Source organism: Rhinopithecus roxellana, chromosome 10 (assembly GCF_007565055.1).
Source record: "Rhinopithecus roxellana isolate Shanxi Qingling chromosome 10, ASM756505v1, whole genome shotgun sequence".
In the NCBI taxonomy this organism is placed as follows: domain Eukaryota; kingdom Metazoa; phylum Chordata; class Mammalia; order Primates; family Cercopithecidae; genus Rhinopithecus; species Rhinopithecus roxellana.
In genome coordinates, this window is record NC_044558.1 from 60,995,126 (window position 1) to 61,014,898 (window position 19,773).

Below are 19,773 nucleotides of genomic sequence, written 5' to 3' on the forward strand. Positions count from 1 at the left end.
AAGAGGCAGGAAGCAGAAGTTGCTAGGCCAGTTAGGAGTGCTGTCTAGGCTGGCCATGGTGGCTCGAGCCTGTAATCCCAACACTTGAGGAGGCCAAGGCAGAAGGATTGCTTGAGGCCAAGAGTTTGGGACCAGCCTGGGCACAAGGCGAGACCCCATCTCTATAAAAAATTTAAAAAGTAGCCAAGTGTTGTGGTGCACACCTGTAGTCCCAGCTACTTTGGAGAATCAGGTGGGAGGATTACTTGAGCTCAGAGTTTGAAGTTACAGTGAGCGATGACTACACCACTGCACTGCAGCCTGGGCGACAGAATGAGACCCTGTCTCAAAAAAACAGTGTTGTCTAGTAGTGGCACCCATCACTTCCACTGTATGCTACCAATCAAAGCAATCACAGGGACTGCCCAGATGCAAGGCAGGGTGGTAAGATAGACTCTACCTCTCAATGAAGAAGTGACAAGGCCACTGAAGAGCAGTGGAATGGGAGACGTTGCTGCAGTCATCTATGAAAGATTCAATATGCCACAATGAGGAAACCTAGTCTCAGAAGTTGTTTAAAAACAAAAAGGCGGCCGGGCGCGGTGGCTCAAGCCTGTAATCCCAGCACTTTGGGAGGCCGAGACGGGCGGATCACGAGGTCAGGAGATCGAGACCATCCCGGCTAACACGGTGAAACCCCGTCTCTACTAAAAAAATACAAAAAACTAGCCGGGCGAGGTGGCGGGCGCCTGTAGTCTCAGCTACTCGGGAGGCTGAGGCAGGAGAATGGCGTAAACCCGGGAGGCGGAGTTTGCAGTGAGCTGAGATCTGGCCACTGCACTCCAGCCTGGGTGACAGAGCGAGACTCCTTCTCAAAAAAAAAAAAAAAAAAAAAAAGGCCAGGTGTGGTGGCTTAACGCCTGTAATCCCAGCACTTTGGGAGGCTGAGGCAGGAGGACTGCTTGAGGCCAGGAGTTTAAGACCAGCCTAGGCAACAAAGGGAGACCTCATCTCTACAAATAATTTTTTTAATTAGCCACAAGTGGTGCCGTGCACCTGTGGTCCAGCTACTCAGGAGGCTAAAGTGGGAGAATCTTCTGAGCCTGGAGGTCAAAACTGCAGTGAGCCGTGATTACACCACTGCACTCCAGCCTGGGTGACAGAGTGAAAACCTGTCTCAAACAAAACAAAAACAAAAAACCAGACTGTCCATCCTAATCCTAAACATAATTACATAAGTTTAGTTAGTGAATGATAAATGAAGTTCTTCAGACTTTAAATCCAGTATTCATAGCCAGGCACAGTGGCTCACACCTGTAATCTCAGCACTCTGGGAGGCAGAAGCAGGCAGATCACCTGAGGTCTGGAGTTCGAGACCAGCCTGGCCAACATGGCGAAACCCCATCTCTACTAAAAATACAAAAATTAGCCAGGCACAGTGGTTGCCACCAGTAATCCCAGCTACTAGGGAGGCTGAGGTAGGAGAATCACTTGAACCCAGGAGGTGGAGGAGATTGCAGTGAGCCAAGATCGCACCATTGAACTCCAGCCTGAGTGACAGAGTGAGACCCTGTCTCAAAAAAATAAATAAAAAATCCAGTATTCATGCAGGAAAATATTTTCAGTTCAGTAACATAGTCATTAAGTACCTATTTTATATTAGGCACTATGGCAAGAGCTGTAGACACAAAGATGAACAAGATCTGGTTTCTAGTCTCAAAGTGCTCACACTCCAGTAAGGGGGAAATAAAACACAATGTGATAAGAACTATTCTAAATTATTCTTGGCAAGGTGGAGGAAAACTTTAAAGTAAAGCTGGGCCATTAGAGTTAGATGGAGTTTTGCCAGGCAAAAAAGCAATGGAAGGGAAGGGTATTATGTTTAGAAGAGACATGAGAGTATATGAAAGGTATCAGTTCTAGCTTAATGCAGACTAAAATAAACTGAGACAAACATGTAGAAATGATAGATTAAGTATTTTCTTTTTTTTTTTTTTTTTTTGAGACGGAGTCTCGCTCTGTCGCCCAGGCTGGAGTGCAGTGGCCGGATCTCAGCTCACTGCAAGCTCCGCCTCCCGGGTTTACGCCATTCTCCTGCCTCAGCCTCCCGAGTAGCTGGGACTACAGGTGCCCGCCACCTTGCCCGGCTAGTGTTTTTTTTTTGTATTTTTTAGGAGAGATGGGTTTTCACCGTGTTAGCCAGGATGGTCTCGATCTCCTGACCTCGTGATCCGCCCGTCTTGGCCTCCCAAAGTGCTGGGATTACAGGCTTGAGCCACCGCGCCCGGCCAGATTAAGTATTTTCTAAGCTGTTTTTTAAAAATGCATAGCAGAGCTTCCAAGACAGACTAAAGACAAAGGAACTGAAAACTAGAGTGGACAGGAAAATAGCCGATGCAGTTACTGAGGGGATAAGGGAAATGCACCTTAAGGACTTGTTTTAATACTGACAACTAAAGACAAGACTGGCTCCAGGTAGGAAACTGAAACCCCCAGTTAAAGCTGGGACCCTGAAAGAGCGACAGCCTTACTGAAAGAGGGAAACCATCAAAAACCCACCCAGGTGGTAAAAGGAAGAAGCAAGGAAGTTTGAATGCCTAGCCTTGTGGGATCAGATTCTTACAAATTCTGAATCCTGGGCCTGCACCTTATGTGAATTTTAGAACCTTTCTCAATGAGTGCACTTCCTGTATGGTCTGGAAAACATCACCACCCCCACCAAATCCCCAGCCAAGAAGGTGCATAAAAACTGGTCTCGGATCCACTGTCCACAGGTTTGCTCTGGGGAGACGTGTGATGCAGGCAACATGGAACTCTACAGCCACACCCACACCCTATAAAAACTCCAAAAGATTGTTTCAGTCAAACCTGCAACCCACGTAACAAATAAAATACTAGTATCCAGAATACATAAGGTACTGCCTACAAACTGTTTTTTCAAAGAAGACAACTCAATAGAAAGAAAAGTGGGGCCGGGCACAGTAGCTCACTTTGGGAGCACTTTTGGGAGGCTGAGGTGGGTGAATCACCTCAGGTCAGGAGTTAGAGACCAGCTTCACCAACATGGTGAAACCCTGTCTCTACTAAAAATACAAAAATCAGCCTGGCACAGTGGCATGTGCCTGTAGTCCCAGCTACTCGGGAGGCCAAGAGGAGAACTGAACCCGGGAGGTGGAGGTTGCAGTGAGCCGAGATCGCACCACTGCACTCCAGCATGGGTGACAGAGCATCTTGGAAAAAAAAAGTAGGGGTGAGGGGAGGATATAAATAGGAAAATCCCAGTGGGTAAACATACTAATGGCCAATAAATCAATAAAAAAGTCCTCAAGCTTATGAGATATCAATGATAGGTAAATTAAAATTAATAGAACCACTCAACACTAACAGAATAGGGAAATGCTGGTAAGAGTGAAATTCACATAACCACTTTGGAAAAGCAACTTAACAACTGGTAAAGCTAAATACCGTAATATTTCCTCCTTTGGAGAAACTAACACATAGGCCCAAGTAAACATACAAAATACTCACTGCATTGCTATTGATTTATAAGAGGGAAAAAGTGGGAACAACCCAATAACCCTTCACTAGGGTAATGGAACAAACTGATATGCTCATTCAGTGACATATTATACAGCAATTACAATGAATTAACTATTTTCCTGTCAACATGGATGCATTAGTCTGGTTCTCCAGAGAAACAGAACCGGTAAGATATATAGATGAGAGAAAGAGCTTTACTATATGGAATTGGCTTCTATGGTTCTGGAGGCTGAGATGTCCCAAGATGTGCAGGTGATAAGCTGAAGACCCATGAGAGCCAATGGGTCCAGTCCAGTTCCAAAGGCCTGAAAACCAAGAGAGCTGACGTTATGAGTTTCAGTCTGAGTCCACGTCACAAGGCAGAAGGCTGATTTTCCACCTTAAAGACAGATTCTGTCTTAATCAGCCTTCGTGTTCTGTACAGGCCTTCGATGGATTGAATGAGGCCCAGAAATATCCTGATAGATACACCTAGAGTAAGACCAAATATGTGGGTTCCCTATGACCCAGTCAGGTTGACACGTAAAATTAACCATCATAGCCAGGTGTGGTGGCTCATGCCTGTAATCCCAGCACTTTAAGAGGCCAAGGTGGGAGGATTGCTTGAGGCAAAGAGTTTGAGACCAGCCTGGGCAACAGTGAGACCTCATCTCTACAAAAATAATAACAGTAGCCAGGTGTGGTGGTATGTGCCTGTAGCCCAGCTACTCAGGAGGGTGAGGCAGCAGGATCACTTGAGCAGAGGAGGTTGAGGCTGCAGTGAGCTACGATCATGCCACTGCCCTCCAGCCTGGGCAACGGAGAGGAGACCCTAACTCAAAAAAAACAGGTCTTGCATATCACAATAGGGAATCTGTTACGGACTGCACGTTTGTGTCCTCCTCAAAATTCCAGTGTCAAAACCCTAACCCCCCAGTGGGACAGCATTATGGGAGGGTGGGACAGCATTATGGGACGGCATTAGGTGGGCTCTTTAGGGGATCGTTAGGCTCTGAGGGTGGACCCCTCGTGATGGGATTAGTGCCCTTGTAAGACAAACAAGGAGAGCTTGCTTCCTCTTTCTGCCATGTGAGGACACAGCAAGACGACCATCTGCAAACCAGGAGGAGTGTCCTCATGATACACTGGATCTGCTGGCATCTTGATCCTGGACTTCCCAGCCTCTAGAACTATGAGAAATAAATTGCTATTACCATCTATGGGAATTTGCTTCAGCCACCCAAACCAAGACACTGACCTTGACCCAGTAGCCAGTGGTTCTCATCTATAAAGCCCAATACCTTTTGCATTTTTTGGTTTTTGGGTTTTTGTTTGGTTTTTTGTTTTGTTTTTTTGAGACAATAGTCTCATTATGATGTCCAGGCCTGATTCAAACTCCTGGATGGGATCAAGCGATCATCCCATCTCAGACTCCCAAGTAGCTGGGATTACAGGCATGTCCCATGGTACCCAGCCTTTGGGCTACTTTCCATATTTACAACACACCCCCTACTTTTTTTTTTTTTTTTTTTTTTAACTGAGACAGGGTCTTGGCCAGGCGCCGTGGCTCACACCTGTAATCCCAGCACTTTGGGAAGCCAAGACGGGTGAATCACTTGAGGCCAGGAGTTCAAGTTAACCAGCCTGGCCAACATGGTGAAACCCTGTCTCTACTAAAAATACAAAAATTAGCCAGGTGTGGTGGCACACACACATAGTCCCAGCTACTCAGGAGGCTGAGGCAGGAGAACCGCTTGAACCCGGGAGGCAGAGGTTGCAGTGAGCTGAGATTGTGCCACTGTACTGCAGCCTGGGTAACAGAGGGAGACTGTCTCAAAAAAAGAAAAAAAAGACAAGGTCTCATTCTGTTGCCAGGCTGGAGTGCAGTCGTGCAATCATGGCTCACGGCAACCTCTAACTCCTTGGCTCAGGCAATCCTCCCACCTCAGCCTCCCAAAGTGTTGGGATTACAGGTGTAAGCCACTGTGTGTGGCCTTACAACACCCTACTATCCTGTGCAGACTGATATATATTCTGTTGTATCAGAGACTCAAACACCAGCAGCTGGTTCGGCCATTAATGGCACGATTTTCTGAAATGGTGAACAAACTACTGTACAGTCTTGCCTCCATTTAGTTGCATGCCTGCAGAACTGTACAAAAAATACTTTGTTTTTATGTAAAAGGGAGTTAGATGTTCAGATAATTTTTTTTTTTTTTTTTTTTTTTTTTTTTTTTTTTGAGACGGAGTCTTGCTCTGCCACCCAGGCTGGAGTGCAGTGGCCGGATCTCAGCTCACTGCAAGCTCCGCCTCCCGGGTTCACGCCATTCTCCTGCCTCAGCCTCCCGAGTAGCTGGGACTACAGGCGCCCGCCTCGTCGCCCGGCTAGTTTTTTGTATTTTTAAGTAGAGACAGGGTTTCACCGTATTAGCCAGGATGGTCTCGATCTCCTGACCTCGTGATCCGCCCTGTCTCGGCCTCCCAAAGTGCTGGGATTACAGGCTTGAGCCACCGCGCCCGGCCTCAGATAATTATTATATAAACTTTTTTCACCTACCAAATATCTAGGACATCTGATAGTTGTGCAGGACTTACGACAATTTGTTGTACAAGACTACCTCAGGGGCCAGGTACAGTGGCTCACGCCTGTAATCCCATCACTTTGGGAGGTCAAAGCGGGAGGATCACCTGAAGTCAGGAGTTCAAGACCAGCCTGGCCAACATGGTGAAACCTTGTCTCTACTAAAAATACAAAAATTAGCCGTGCACAGTGGCGTGCGCCTGTAGTCCCAGCTACTCAGGAGGCTGAGGTGGGAGGACTGCTTGAACCTGGGAGGTAGAGGTTGCAGTGACGCCATTACACTCCAACCTAGGTAAAAGAGCGAGACTCCGTCTAAACAACAACAACAACAAACAAACCTGAACAGCTGTTTTGGTGTGGGGTAGAGGGCCTTAAGCAAGTTTACATACTCAAAAGAAGAGGGTGAATTAGAAAAGGTAATTAAAGGACCAAGGTCCAAGCTTGGTAACAAGACAGATGAAGGCAGAGACTGCAGGTGCTGGTTGAGTTATTCAGGGGATCAGCTATGGGCATATGCTGGACAAGGAAGCAGTGCAGGCAAAGGGGGCTGACAGATGGGGGAAAAATGGAATCAAGAGACCTGAAGTCTCCAAGGTCTAGAGGAGTAGAAATGAGAATATAAGAAAGTTTGTCAAAAAGGACTAATTTGATGCTGGGGTAGGGAAGGTAATATTTGAAAGTGGCACTGAGGATCTGGGAGAATGATGACCCTACTGTGGGAAAGCAGAGCAGGCAGGAGAGCCCTTGGTGACACAGAGGAGATGGGAGTAGAGGGGTTGAGGATACAGGAAAGTTGGTACGTATATATGGATGGCTGGATTTTGGTTGGCAGGGTCTCATGTCACCCAGGCTAAACTGCACTGGCACGACCATAGCTTACTGCAGCCTCAGCCTCCTGGGCTCAAGTGATCCTCCGACCGGACTACAGGCATGCATCACCATGCCTGGCGAATTTTTCAAATTTTTTTGTAGAGACAGGGTTTCAACCATGTTGCCCAGGCTGGTCTCAAACTCCTGGGCTCAAGGGATCCTCTCGTTTCAGCCTCCCAAAGTGGTGGGATTACAGGTGTGAGCCACAGTGCCCAGCCGAAAGTTGGTGTTTTAAAATCATAGAAGTGGCCGGGCGCGGTGGCTCAAGCCTGTAATCCCAGCACTTTGGGAGGCCGAGACGGGCGGATCACGAGGTCAGGAGATCGAGACCATCCTGGCTAATATGGTGAAACCCCGTCTCTACTAAAAAAATACAAAAAACTAGCCGGGCGACGAGGCGGGCGCCTGTAGTCCCAGCTACTCGGGAGGCTGAGGCAGGAGAATGGCGTGAACCCGGGAGGCGGAGCTTGCAGTGAGCTGAGAGCTGGCCACTGCACTCCAGCCTGGGCGGCAGAGCAAGACTCCGTCTCAAAAAAAAATAAAAATAAAAATAAAAAATAAAATAAAATAAAATAAAATAAAATCATAGAAGAGGTTTATGAGCAGGGGCAAAGGTCAGCGCAGTCTGCACGAGTGTATGGGAGAGGACAGGTGTCCAGAGGGGCTGATATTCTGGGCAATCACCAAGAATGAGGTGAACCAGCTGAGCCTCAAAGCTCAAAATGGAATGGTGGCAAGGATCTCTCACTTCCTAATGAAGTCTTGAAAGCATTTTGTTTTCTTTCAAATCGTCTTCACATCTCTGCAATAAAACCTCCAGGTAGGTTTCCTGTGCAGTAGCACAATGAATCTATCCTTATGCTCTACTACACCCACTGAGCTTAAGGAGGTGAACTGTTTTGCCATACGCTGCCCAACGGCCCTTCCTCTTGGGAACTATCCTCCTTTGCTGCATGCAGTTCGATTACGGCTGTCAAAAACAAGGGCTTCCACCCTCTTCGATGTAGAGGTGCACATGTGGCCATGCTGACCAGAGTAACCAAATACCTAGATCCAGTAATCAGCCCAGGAATGGGCACTACCCAGAGAAAAGCTTCTTACAGAATTCTTTCAGGGGATTTATGTAAATCCTGGGACAATCTTTCCTCTGAGATCATGAGGGTAGATACTACTCCTGGAGCTGTATATCACCCACTTCACGGGTGCTAAGGGCTCAAGATATGGTAATCCAGTCTATACCCAGAAAACTGGGAGACAAGGCTCCCCTTTTGTGGTTCATACACTATTTGGGTAAACAAAAAACAGCAAGACACAGATATGGCAAAATATTTACTGTCTGTAGGTACACCTCACACTCACATTGTCATTATGATTCAACAGCCTCCATAAACTGTCAAACTGGCACAGACTGGCAGAACCAGAGAAATCACAGACACTTTCTTCCAACAGAGTTTGAAAACCATCAACGCTCTAGTCCTGTTGACCTGGAAATGGTGGCAGGTGAAGTCTCTCCACAGCATGCCTTGGGCCTCTCTGCTCAGGAGAAAAAGCCCCCAGTTCTACATGATTCCTGAGGTCTTCTGTTCTTCTGCGGCCTGGCGCTGGGCCCTGCGCTGCTGGAAATAGTGGTAGACTCCGACACTGCAGAGGTACCCCCCATACACAGTAAGGAGCATCATGGAGGCAGAGAAGGTCTTATAGCCAATGTCAGCTAGCTGCTTGCCAGTTGGCATCTTGTCCCCTACAAAGACAGATTGAATTTAGACCTGAGGATAAGGCCTCATCTGCACAGCCCATCTCCTTGTTGAAAGCCATTCCATGTCTTCTGCACCCTTCTTGGTCTGTCTGCACTCTATACTGAATGGCCCCTATATCTAAGTAAAGTCTCATAAGGATACTGGAAGACATCATTTAGGAACTCTACGATTCTAAAGGACAAATAAAATCTGCATACAAGATATAGAAACAAGCCTGGAACCAGGTGCCTCTGAATGTCATCAAAGCCAACACTTGGCCTTCCATGCCTGTGGAGAGAAGTGACTGGCCACGGACCAGCCTGGACTGCTGGAGTTTGTTTTCAGACAGGTTCTCACTCGGTTGCCCAGGCTGGAGTGCAGTGGCGTGAGCATGGCTCATTGCAGCTTCGACCTCCTGGGCTCAAGCCCACCCTCCCACCTCAGCCTTCCAAGTAGCTGAAGCTACAGGTGTGGGTACACACCTGCCAGTATTCCTATTATTTTGTAGAGACAGGGTCTTGCTATGTATGCTGCCAGGGCTGGTCTTGAACTCCTGGGTTCAAGTGATCCTCCCACCTTGGCCTCCCAAAGTGCTGGGATTCTATACAGACGTGAGCCACTGCACCAGCCAGGGCTGCTGTAACTGGTAATATTCAGCAAGCATCAGTTTTTCTAGCTAGGAGGGAACTAATGGAGGTAGCAGAAATAAAACATTTGCAGTGAATTATTCTCTCTAGGAAGATCAAACGGGAATCTTTCAGGCAATATCCAATTTGTTTTTTGTTTTTTGTTTTTGGTTTTTTTTTTTGAGACAGAGTCTCGCTCTGTCGCCCAGGCTGGAGTGCAGTCGCCGGATCTCAGCTCACTGCAAGCTCCGCCTCACAGGTTTACGCCATTCTCCTGCCTCAGCCTCCAGAGTAGCTGGGACTACAGGCGCCCGCCACCTCGCCCGGCTAGTTTTTTTGTATTTTTTTAGTAGAGACGGGGTTTCACCGTGTTAGCCAGGATGGTCTCGATCTCCTGACCTCGTGATCCGCCCGTCTCGGCCTCCCAAAGTGCTGGGATTACAGGCTTGAGCCACCGCACCCGGCCGATATCCAATTTGTTTCCCCATAAAAACGATCTTATTCATGGTGGTTAGTTTTCCAAGTCAACATTAAAGCTTGTTTAAGCCATAATATAACTGAAATAGTGTCAAAAGTACTTTTATATTATTTCAATTATACTTAACCTTCTACAGCATTAATTCTACGTTCTAAACCCAACACTAAGAACCTATCCCACAGGCTAAAAAGAAACTTATTGAGTCCCCAGCAAATTGTTAACTCACATTTGCATGAGATAAATTACTTCTAATTTAATTGTTCCCTGGATATTCCAAGCTAGGAAACAAGAGAAAGTTTAGTAGAGAATCCCTCACCTAGAACAAAATGTCCCTCAATTTGGGACCATGAATGTGTTCGTAGGTGCTACTCTGTTGAGGGAATTGAAAATAAAAGATGGGCCGGGCGCGGTGGCTCAAGCCTGTAATCCCAGCACTTTGGGAGGCCGAGGCGGGCGGATCACGAGGTCAGGAGATCGAGACCATCCTGGCTAACACGGTGAAACCCCGTCTCTACTAAAAACTACAAAAAACTAGCCGGGCGAGGTGGCGGGCGCCTGTAGTCCCAGCTACTCGGGAGGCTGAGGCAGGAGAATGGAGTGAACCCGGGAGGCAGAGCTTGCAGTGAGCTGAGATCTGGCCAGTGCACTCCAGCTTGGGTGACAGAGCGAGACTCCGTCTCAAAAAAAAAAAAAAGAAAATAAAAGATTGACTGAAATCAGTGAGATAGGTTTCTTAAAAGTCAAGAACACTACCTCAATAAAAAAATATATGTATGTTATATATGTAATATATATAATATATATTTTATATCTTTTTTTTTTTTATTGAGACAGAGTCTCACTCTGTCCCCCAGGCTGGAGTGCAGTGGCGTGATCTCGGCTCACTGCAACCTCCGCCTCCCAGGTTCATGCCATTCTCCTGCCTCAGGCTCTCGAGTAGCTGGGACTACAGGCACCTGCCACCACACTCGGCTAATTTTTTGTATTTTTAGTAGAGATGGGGTTTCACCATGTTAGCCAGAATGGTCTCGATCGTCTCACCTCGTGATCCACCCGCCTTAGCCTCCCAAAGTACTGGGATTACGGCAGTGAGCCACCGTGCCTGGCCAAAAATACATATATATATATTTAAAGAAACAACAACCAGAGCATAGTTTCCGTCAAGGACGGGATGGGGGTATGTGCAAGCTGCATGAAGACCGACAGAAATAGCAGGGAAAGGCAAGACTGTGTTCAGAATGCCAAGGTGGGACCGGGCGCAATGGCTCACGCCTGTAATCTCAGCACTTTGGAAGGCCGAGGCGGGCGGAACACCTGAGGTCAGGAGTTCGAGAGCAGCCTGGCAAACATGGTGAAACACTATCTCTACTAAAAATACAAAAATTAGCTGGGCATGGAGGCGCTCGCCTGTAATCCCAGCTCCTCAGGAGAGTAAGGCAGGAGAACTGCTTGAACCTGGGAGGTGGAGGTTGCAACGAAGTGAGATTGCGCCAGTGCACTCTAGCCTGGATGACAGAATGAGACTCCGTCTCAAAAAAAAAAAAAGTCCGGGCGCGGTGGCTCAAGCCTGTAATCCCAGCACTTTGGGAGGCCGAGACGGGCGGATCACGAGGTCAGGAGATCGAGACCATCCTGGCTAACACGGTGAAACCCCGTCTCTACTAAAAAAATACAAAAAAACTAGCCGGGCGAGGTGGCGGGCGCCTGTAGTCCCAGTTACTCGGGAGGCTGAGGCAGGAGAATGGCGTAAACCCATGAGGCGGAGCTTGCAGTGAGCTGAGATCTGGCCACTGCACTCCAGCCCGGGCGACAGAGCGAGACTCCGTCTCAGAAAAAAAAAAAAAAAAAGGTTCGGGTATGGTGGCTCACGCCTGTAATCCTAGCACTTTGGGAGGCTGAGGCGGGCAGATCACAAGGTCAGGAGATCGAGACCATCCTAGCCAACATGGTGAAACCCTGTCTCTACGAAAAATACAAATAATTAGCTGGGCGTGGCAGTGCACACCTGTAGTCCCAGCTACTTGGGAGGCTGAGGCAGGAGAATCGCTTGAACCCGGGAGGCAGAGGCCGCAGTGAGCCGAGATCACGCTGTTGCACTCCAGCCTGGTGACAGAGCAAGACTCTATCTAAAAAAAAAAAAAAAAATTAGCCCAGCATGGTGGTGCGCGCCTGCGTCCCTGCTACTCAGAGGCTGAGACAGGAGAATCACTTGAACCCAGGAGGGAGAGGTTGCAGTTGAGCCGAGATTGCATCATTGCATTCCAGCCTGGGCAACAGAGCAAGATACCGTCTCAAAAAAAAAAAAAAAAAAAAAAAAAAGGAAAAAGAGGGCCAGGGTGGAAGCCAAGGGGGGAATGTCTCAGGGACCTTCGGACCAGTCCTGAGGAGCCTCGAGAGAACTGGGCTCCAGTAAGCCTGCCAGTGAGGCCTAAGAGGACTCTATTTTTAGTTTTGGCAGCTTGCCACTTACTAGGCTCTCAGCACTGTAGGCAGAGACACTTAAAATCCCGCCCCTTACCACAGCCATGTGCACATACATGCCAAAGCATACACACAAACAAAACAAAGTCAAGAACCTGGGCAGGGCACGGTGGCTCACCCTTGTAATCCCAAGCTTTGGGAGGCCGAGTCAGGAGGATCACTTGAGGCCAGGAGTTTGAGACCAGCCTGGGCAACATAGTGAGACCTCGTCTCCACAAAAAAAATTTTTTTTAATTAGCCAGGCATGATGGCATGTGGCTGTAGTCCCAGCTACTCAGGAGGCTGAGGTGGGAGGATTGCTTGAGCCCAGGAGGTCAAGGCTGCAGTGAGCTGAGATCATACCACTGCACTCCAGCCTGGGTGACAGAGTGAGACCCTGTATCAAAAAACAAAAAAATATGAAAGTAAAGCACAGGATTCGCTGGTTTAGAGGGGTCAGACATAGGTACAGACATGTAAATGCTTCTCAGAGTAAACCCTAAGGGCTGAACATTGCCTTTGAGGCAGGCCTTGAGTGCGGACCCCAAGCTGAGCTGAGGCACAGCTTCTTTGAAATATAATCCCACTGATATTAAGTAAGGTCAGAGGAAGAATAGTAAGTGACACAAGTTCAAGATGAGAAAGGACTGTGTTCAGGTTTGAAATCTGAGGTTTGAAATGGCCCCAAGCTGTGCATGTGACAGTGAACAAAACACACACCCACGGAGTTGGACACTAAGGTAGAAAACACACACACCATGGAGCTGAACACTAAGCCCCCTGCAAAGAGCCCTGCAGCCTTCAACTTCCCTGTCACTTATTATTCCTATTCCCACTCATCACCCTAGCTAGATGCTTAACAATTATAGGACCACCTCTTCCAAGGGCTGGAGGAAAAGAGCTGGAAGCATTCACCAACCAACAAAAACAGGATGGTACAGCTTGGCTAGAAAAGTGACATAAAACCAACTAACAGACATAATCCTGCTGTCTACAACCTTACCTTCCCTCTCTCGTCTTAATCCATCCTGTGGTTTTCCCTAATACCCAATTAGCAACAACTCTTCAGGCTGGGCGCAGTGGCTCACGCCTATAATCCCAACACTTCGGGAGGCCGACGTGGGCGGATCACCAGAGGTCGGGAGTTCGAGACCAGCCTGGCCGACATGGCAAAACCCTGTCTCTACTAAAAATACAAAAATTAGCCGGGCATGGTGGCAATGCCTGTAGCCCCAGCTACTCAGCAGGCTGAGGTAAGAGAATCACTTGAACATGGGAGGCAGAGGTTGCAGTGAGCCGAGAGAGAACCACTGCACTCCAGCATGGGGGACAGAGCAAGACTCCATCTCAAAAAAAAAAACTTCTTCAGATTCTGAGCTAAAGCAGTGATAGCAGTAGAAATGGAAAGGACAGATGCAGAAGTTACTTTGGAAGTAGAAAAGGATTTATCAATGGAATGGATTAGGGCAAAGCTGAAAATATTAATACCTCCAAGTTAGGAAACTTTATAGATTGGGATACTGTTAACAGAAATAAGAAATGAGAGAAGAGGTATGTATCACTGTATATACAGGGTGGTGGCAGTGTCCATCAAGAAGATCATGTGGCCGGTGCAGTGGCTCACACCTGTAATGCCAGCACTTTGGGAGGCAAAGGCAGATGGATTGCTTGAGCCCACGACTTTGAGACCAGCCTGGGCAACACGGTGAAACACTGTCTCTACAAAAAATAGCAAAAATTAGTGCGGCGTAGTGGCATGCACCTGTAGTCCCAGCTACTCAGGAAGCTGAGGTGGGAGGATCGCTTGAGCCCAGGAGGTAGAGGTGCAGTGAGCCGAGATCATGCCATTACACTCCAGTCTGGGTGACAGAGAGACCCTGTCTCAAAAAAAAAAAAAAAAGAGGATCATGAGCTGGGTTTGAACATGTTAAAATTAAGATGCTCAGCCAGGCATGGTGGTTCACACCGGTAATCTCAGCACTTTGGGAGGCTGAGGCAGGAGAAATTGCTTGAGCCCAGGAGTTCAAGACTAAGCCTAGGCAACACAGCAAGACCCCATCTCTATTTAAAAAAAACAAAAACAAAAAAAACGGCTGGGCGCAGTGGCTCACGCCTGTAATGCCAGCACTTTGGGAGTACAAGGTGGGCAGATCACAAGGTCAAGAGATCGAGACCATCCTAGCCAACATGGTGAAACCCTGTCTCTACTAAAAATATAAAAATTAGCCGGGCATGGTGGCGTGCGCCTGTAGTCCTAGCTACTCGGGAGACTGAGGCAGAAGAATCGCTTGAACCCAGAAGGCAGAAGTTGCAGCCACTGCACTCCAGCCAGGCGACAAAGCAAGACTCCATCTCAAAAAAAAAAAAAATTAAGATGCTCAACACAACATTCATGTGATGATGTCTATCAGGCAGATGGAAGCACAAATTTAGATAGATCTTAGAAGGGAAGCTATGTTTCAGATATATATGGAGGTAAAGAGCAAAACCAAAGCAGAGGATAAGGACAGAAAGAGAGAGGCCAAGGGAGCAACAGTTTAAAGAAGGCAACAATTAAGGAAAAAAGGCAGGTAGGAAATTCCAAGGCCGGGCACAGTGGCTCACTCCTGTAGTCCCAGAACTTTGACAGGCTGAGGCAGGCGGATCTCCTGAGATCAGGAGTTCAAGACCAGCCTGACCAACACAGAAAAACCCCATCCCTACTAAAAATACAAAAATTAGCTGAGCGTTGTCGCACATGCCTGTAATTCCAGCTATTCAGGAAGCTGAGGCAGGAGAATCGCTTGAACCCAGGAGGCAGAGGTTGTGGTGAGCTGAGATAGCGCCACTGCACTCCAGCCTAGGCAACGAGTAAAACTCCACCTCTCAAAAAAAAAAAAAAAAAAAAAAAAAATTCCAGAAACACCTGGGTTTTTTTGTTTTCTTTTTTTTTTCATTTAACTACATCCCCCTTCCTGGTTGAAAATCACTGCTGTATCAAGTCACTGCCACTGATGGAGGTGTACTGTATCTTTCCAGTGTGTTAGGTTAGAATAAAAATTGAGAACCACAGCTGGGTGTGGTGGCATGCACCTGCAGTCCCAGCTACTAGGAAGGTTTGGGTGGGAGGCTTGCCTGAGCCCACGAGTTTGGGGCTGCAGTGAGCTGTGATCACAGCCCTGCACTCGCAGAGCAAGACTGTGTCTCTAAATATAACAATGATAATAAAGAAAAAAAAAAAAAAAAAGGCTGGCCGTGGTGGCTCACGCCTGTAATCCCAGTACTTTGGGAGGCAAAAGTGAGTGGATAACCTGAGGTCAGGAGTTCGAGACAAGCCTGACCAATATGATGAAACCCCGTCTCGATTAAAAATACAAAAATTGGCCGGGCGCGGTGGCTCAAGCCTGTAATCCCAGCACTTTGGGAGGCCCAGACGGGCGGATCACGAGGTCAGGAGATCGAGACCATCCTGGCTAACACGGTGAAACCCCGTCTCTACTAAAAATATAACAAAAGCTAGCCGGGCGAGGTGGCGGGCGCCTGTAGTCCCAGCTACTCCGGAGGCTGAGGCAGGAGAAAGGCGTAAACCCGGGAGGCGGAGCTTGCAGTGAGCTGAGATCCGGCCACCGCATTCCAGCCTGGGAGACAGAGCTAGACTCCGTCTCAAAAAAAAAAAAAAAATACAAAAATCAGCTGGGCATGGTGGCACATGCCTGTAATCCCAGCTACTCAGGAGACTGACACAGGAGAATCACTTGAACCCGGGAGGTGGAGGTTGCAGTGAGCTGAGATCACACCACTACACTTCAGCCTGAGCAACAGAGCAAGACTTCGTCTCAAAAATTAAAGAAAAGAAAAGAAATTGGGCACCACTACTGCAAAGTTAATTACTATGAAGACTGGTCAGATAGGAACACTGGGTGGGAATGGGTGACTAGGTCACCAGTAAGCCTAGGATTCCAGTCAGCTGACTGCACTGAAGTAGTATAAACTGGAATAGGTAGTATAAACATCAAGTAAAGAGCAATATAGACATCAAGAGCACAGACTCTTAGGCAGAGCCCCAGCAGGCCTATGAACCCCACAAGATTCACGTGTCTACCAGTTTTCCAGGACAGAGAAACATTTTTACAAGAATCACAGTCCTCTTACCCCAAAGATAAGTACTGACGGGAGTGACAGGACAGCAGCTTCAGAAGGTAACAAGATTAAGAAAATTCTACTTTTGGCCGGGCGCGGTGGCTCAAGCCTGTAATCCCAGCACTTTGGGAGGCCGAGACAGGCGGATCACGAGGTCAGGAGATCGAGACCATCCTGGCTAATACGGTGAAACCCCGTCTCTACTAAAAATACAAAAAAACTAGCCGGGCAAGGTGGCAGGCGCCTGTAGTCCCAGCTACTCGGGAGGCTGAGGCAGGAGAATGGCGTAAACCCGGGAGGCGGAGCTTGCAGTGAGCTGAGATCCGGCCACTGCACTCCAGCCTGGGCGGCAGAGGGAGACTCCGTCTGAAAAAAAAAAAAAAAAAAAAAAAAAAAAAAGAAAATTCTACTTTTGTTTTGCTTATTAATGAGAAAGACCTGAATATGCTTTTGTTTTTGTTTTGTTTTGTTTTTGAGATGGAATTTCGTTTGCACCCAGGCTGGAGTGTAGTGGCATAATCTTGGCTCACTGCAACTTTCACCTCCCAGGTTCAAGAGATTCTCCTGCCTCAGCCTCCCCAGTAGCTGGGATTACAGGCATGTGCCACCATGCCCGGCTAATTTTTTGTATTTTTAGTTGAGATGGGGTTTTACCACCATGTTGGCCAGGCTGGTCTCAAACTCCTGACCTCAAGTGATCTACCCGTCTCAGCCTCCCAAAGTGCTGGGAATACAGGCACGTGCCAGCGTGCCCGGCCCAGAATATGTTTCAAAGGGGAAGACGGTGGTGGCTAAACTGAGGATGCAAGAAGTGAGGTGGGCAGGATAGAACCAGATAGACGATGGCCTAGGAAAATATGATATGCCCGGGCCGGGTGCAGTGGCTCAGGCCTGTAATCCCAGGACTTTGGGAGGCCAAGACAGGCAGATCACCTGAGGTCGGCAGTTCGAGGCCAGCCTGATCAACATGGAGAAACCCCATCTCTACTAAAAATACAAAATTAGCTGAGCATGGTGGCGAATGCCTGTAATCCCAGCTACTCCGGAGGCTGAGGCATGAGAATCACTTGAACCCAGGCGGCAGAGGTTGCGGTGAGCGGAGATCGTGCTGCGGAGATCACGCCACTGCACCCCAGCCTGGGCAACAAGAGCAAAACTCGGCCGGGCGCGGTGGCTCAAGCCTGTAATCCCAGCACTTTGGGAGGCCGAGACGGGTGGATCACGAGGTCAGGAGATCGAGACCATCCTGGCTAACACGGTGAAACCCCGTATCTACTAAAAAATACAAAAAACTAGCCGGGCGTGGTGGCGGCCCCCTGTAGTCCCAGCTACTCGGGAGGCTGAGGCAGGAGAATGACGTAAACCCGGGAGGCGGAGCTTGCAGTGAGCTGAGATCCGGCCACTGCACTCCAGCCTGGGCGACAGAGCAAGACTCCGTCTCAAAAAAAAAAAAAAAAAAAAAAAAAGAGCAAAACTCCATCAAAAAAGGGAGGGAAGGGAGGGAGGGAGGGAGGAAGGAAGAAAGGAAGAAAGGTAGGTTACATGCATGAGTAGAAGGATTCATCTTGGAAATAAGGGAAACTTGAGGTTAGCAGAGGAACACTTTCATCTGAGGGGCATCCATTTTCTCAATAAAACACAAAACACTGGGTCTCTGTTATGGAGTGATGGGGTTGGGCTGCAGGTTTCAGAAAAATGAGAAAAAACATAAAATCATTACAGAAAATGTCTTAGGGGTGCAATTTGCAAGGGTTATGGCTTTTCTCTTGTTCTGCCTTCTAAACACAGGGGGACCTCAAGACTCAGGTTTCTCCCCTGGAAAACTCATTCCCTCAAATGCATCTATCATCTCAGCTTAGATTCGCTCGTTTTTAAAAATTTGTGGCCGGGCGCGGTGGCTCAAGCCTGTAATCTCAGCACTTTGGGAGGCCGAGACGGGTGGATCACGAGGTCAGGAGATCGAGACCATCCTGGCTAACACGGTGAAACCCCGTCTCTACTAAAAAATACAAAAAACTAGCCGGGCGAGGTGGCGGGCGCCTGTAGTCCCAGCTACTCGGGAGGCTGAGGCAGGAGAATGGCGTAAACCCGGGAGGCGGAGCTTGCAGTGAGCTGAGATCCGGCCACTGCACTCCCGCCTGGGCGACAGAGCGAGACTCTGTCTCAAAATAAATAAATAAATAAATAAATAAATAAATAAATAAATAAATAAATAAAAATTTGTATAAATGTTTGGGTAAAGGTGCGATTTTGTTACATGCATACATTGCATAGTGGTCAACTCAGGGCTTTTAGGGTATCTATCCATCATCATTTATCTACTTTTTATTCGGCACTTAGAGAGTAATATCGGCCTGGTGCGGCGGCTCACGCCGATAATCCCAACACTTTGGGAGGCCGAGGCAGGAGGATGGCTTGCACTCATAGCGAGACCTTTTTTAAAAAAGAAAAATCTTTTTTTTTTTTTAATTGCCCGGGCTTGGTGGGGCACACATGCAGCCTGAGCGACAAGGCAAGACCCTGTATGATATAAATAAAATAAAATAAAATAATAAAATATACAATAAATACAATACATAATGCTACGGAGGCCGCTAAAAAGAACATGGCTTCTGTCATACAGGAGCTTATAGTCTGATGGGACAGGCACTGTGAGAGTTCAGACAAGAGCTCAGAGACAGGGTGGAGGCTTGAGAAAACTTAGCAGAAAAGGGTAGGGGTGGGAATCGGGGTGGCAGTGGAACTGTCTTTTTAGAAGGGCGGGCTGGAGAAGAGGAGCAGGAAGAGCATTCCAGGAAGTGAATGCGGTCAAGAGGTGGAGCTGGATAGTCGATATGCACGAAGGCAGCCCCGGAGAGCCACTTATCAGGACGCAGAGGTCTATAAAGGAAGGGACATTTGGAGTAGTCGGAGCGTGGAGGGTGCAGGCAGGAGTCGAAGTTTGACAACATTAGTGCTGAGGTCTAGCAAGGCGGACCTACTGCTGCGAGGAGTTCGGGCTTGGGCTTGGGCAGGAAGCAGTGCGGCTTGTGGTCCGCGACACAACAGATGCAGGTGACTGAATTCAAGGGCACTAGGCCTGAAGACTGGGGGATGGGAGGACGCGGCAAGCGGAGGCTGACTCAGGTGGGCGCGCAGGCAGCGGGACTGGCAGTCCCTGCTCGGCCCTAGCCGGCGGCGTACCTGGATGCTGCAGCTCCTTCGCGGATGCCTCCTCAGGCAGGCAGGGTCTCGAGGCCACTGTCTACTCAACTTCCCAGCACAGCCAAACGCAGCACTCGGAACCACACACGTGAGGATAGCGTCCCTGGACAACCCTGAACGCCTCAGCTATTGGTGCGGAAAGCGACTTTCTCCCGCCCACCTGCCGGGTTAGCCTCTAGGATTCGGCTTTCAACGCTAGAA

General features: G+C 48.3%; 1 protein-coding gene across 4 annotated transcripts; it reads right to left on the reverse strand.

Annotated features, from left to right (window-relative positions):
- Positions 1–4,231: 4,231 nt before the first annotated feature.
- Positions 4,232–19,738, reverse strand: LOC104679693 (cytochrome c oxidase assembly protein COX14). 4 transcript variants are annotated; one of them, XR_004059495.1, is made up of 2 exons: positions 19,552–19,681; positions 4,232–4,688 (listed from the first exon to the last, which is right to left on the reverse strand). XR_004059495.1 is itself a non-coding variant. In XM_010385355.2 (2 exons), exon 2 carries the CDS (start codon positions 8,680–8,682, stop codon positions 8,509–8,511), a length of 174 nt encoding a protein of 57 aa, XP_010383657.1. In that variant the 5' UTR covers positions 8,683–8,690; positions 19,552–19,738; the 3' UTR covers positions 8,258–8,508. The 4 variants fall into 4 exon arrangements, 3 of the variants coding, with proteins under 3 accessions (XP_010383657.1, XP_010383658.1, XP_030794247.1); XM_010385355.2 differs by lacking the exon at positions 4,232–4,688 and adding an exon at positions 8,258–8,690 and having other exon boundaries at positions 19,552–19,738; XM_010385356.2 differs by lacking the exons at positions 4,232–4,688; positions 19,552–19,681 and adding exons at positions 8,258–8,690; positions 16,381–16,523.
- Between the last annotated feature and the right edge of the window lie 35 nt (positions 19,739–19,773).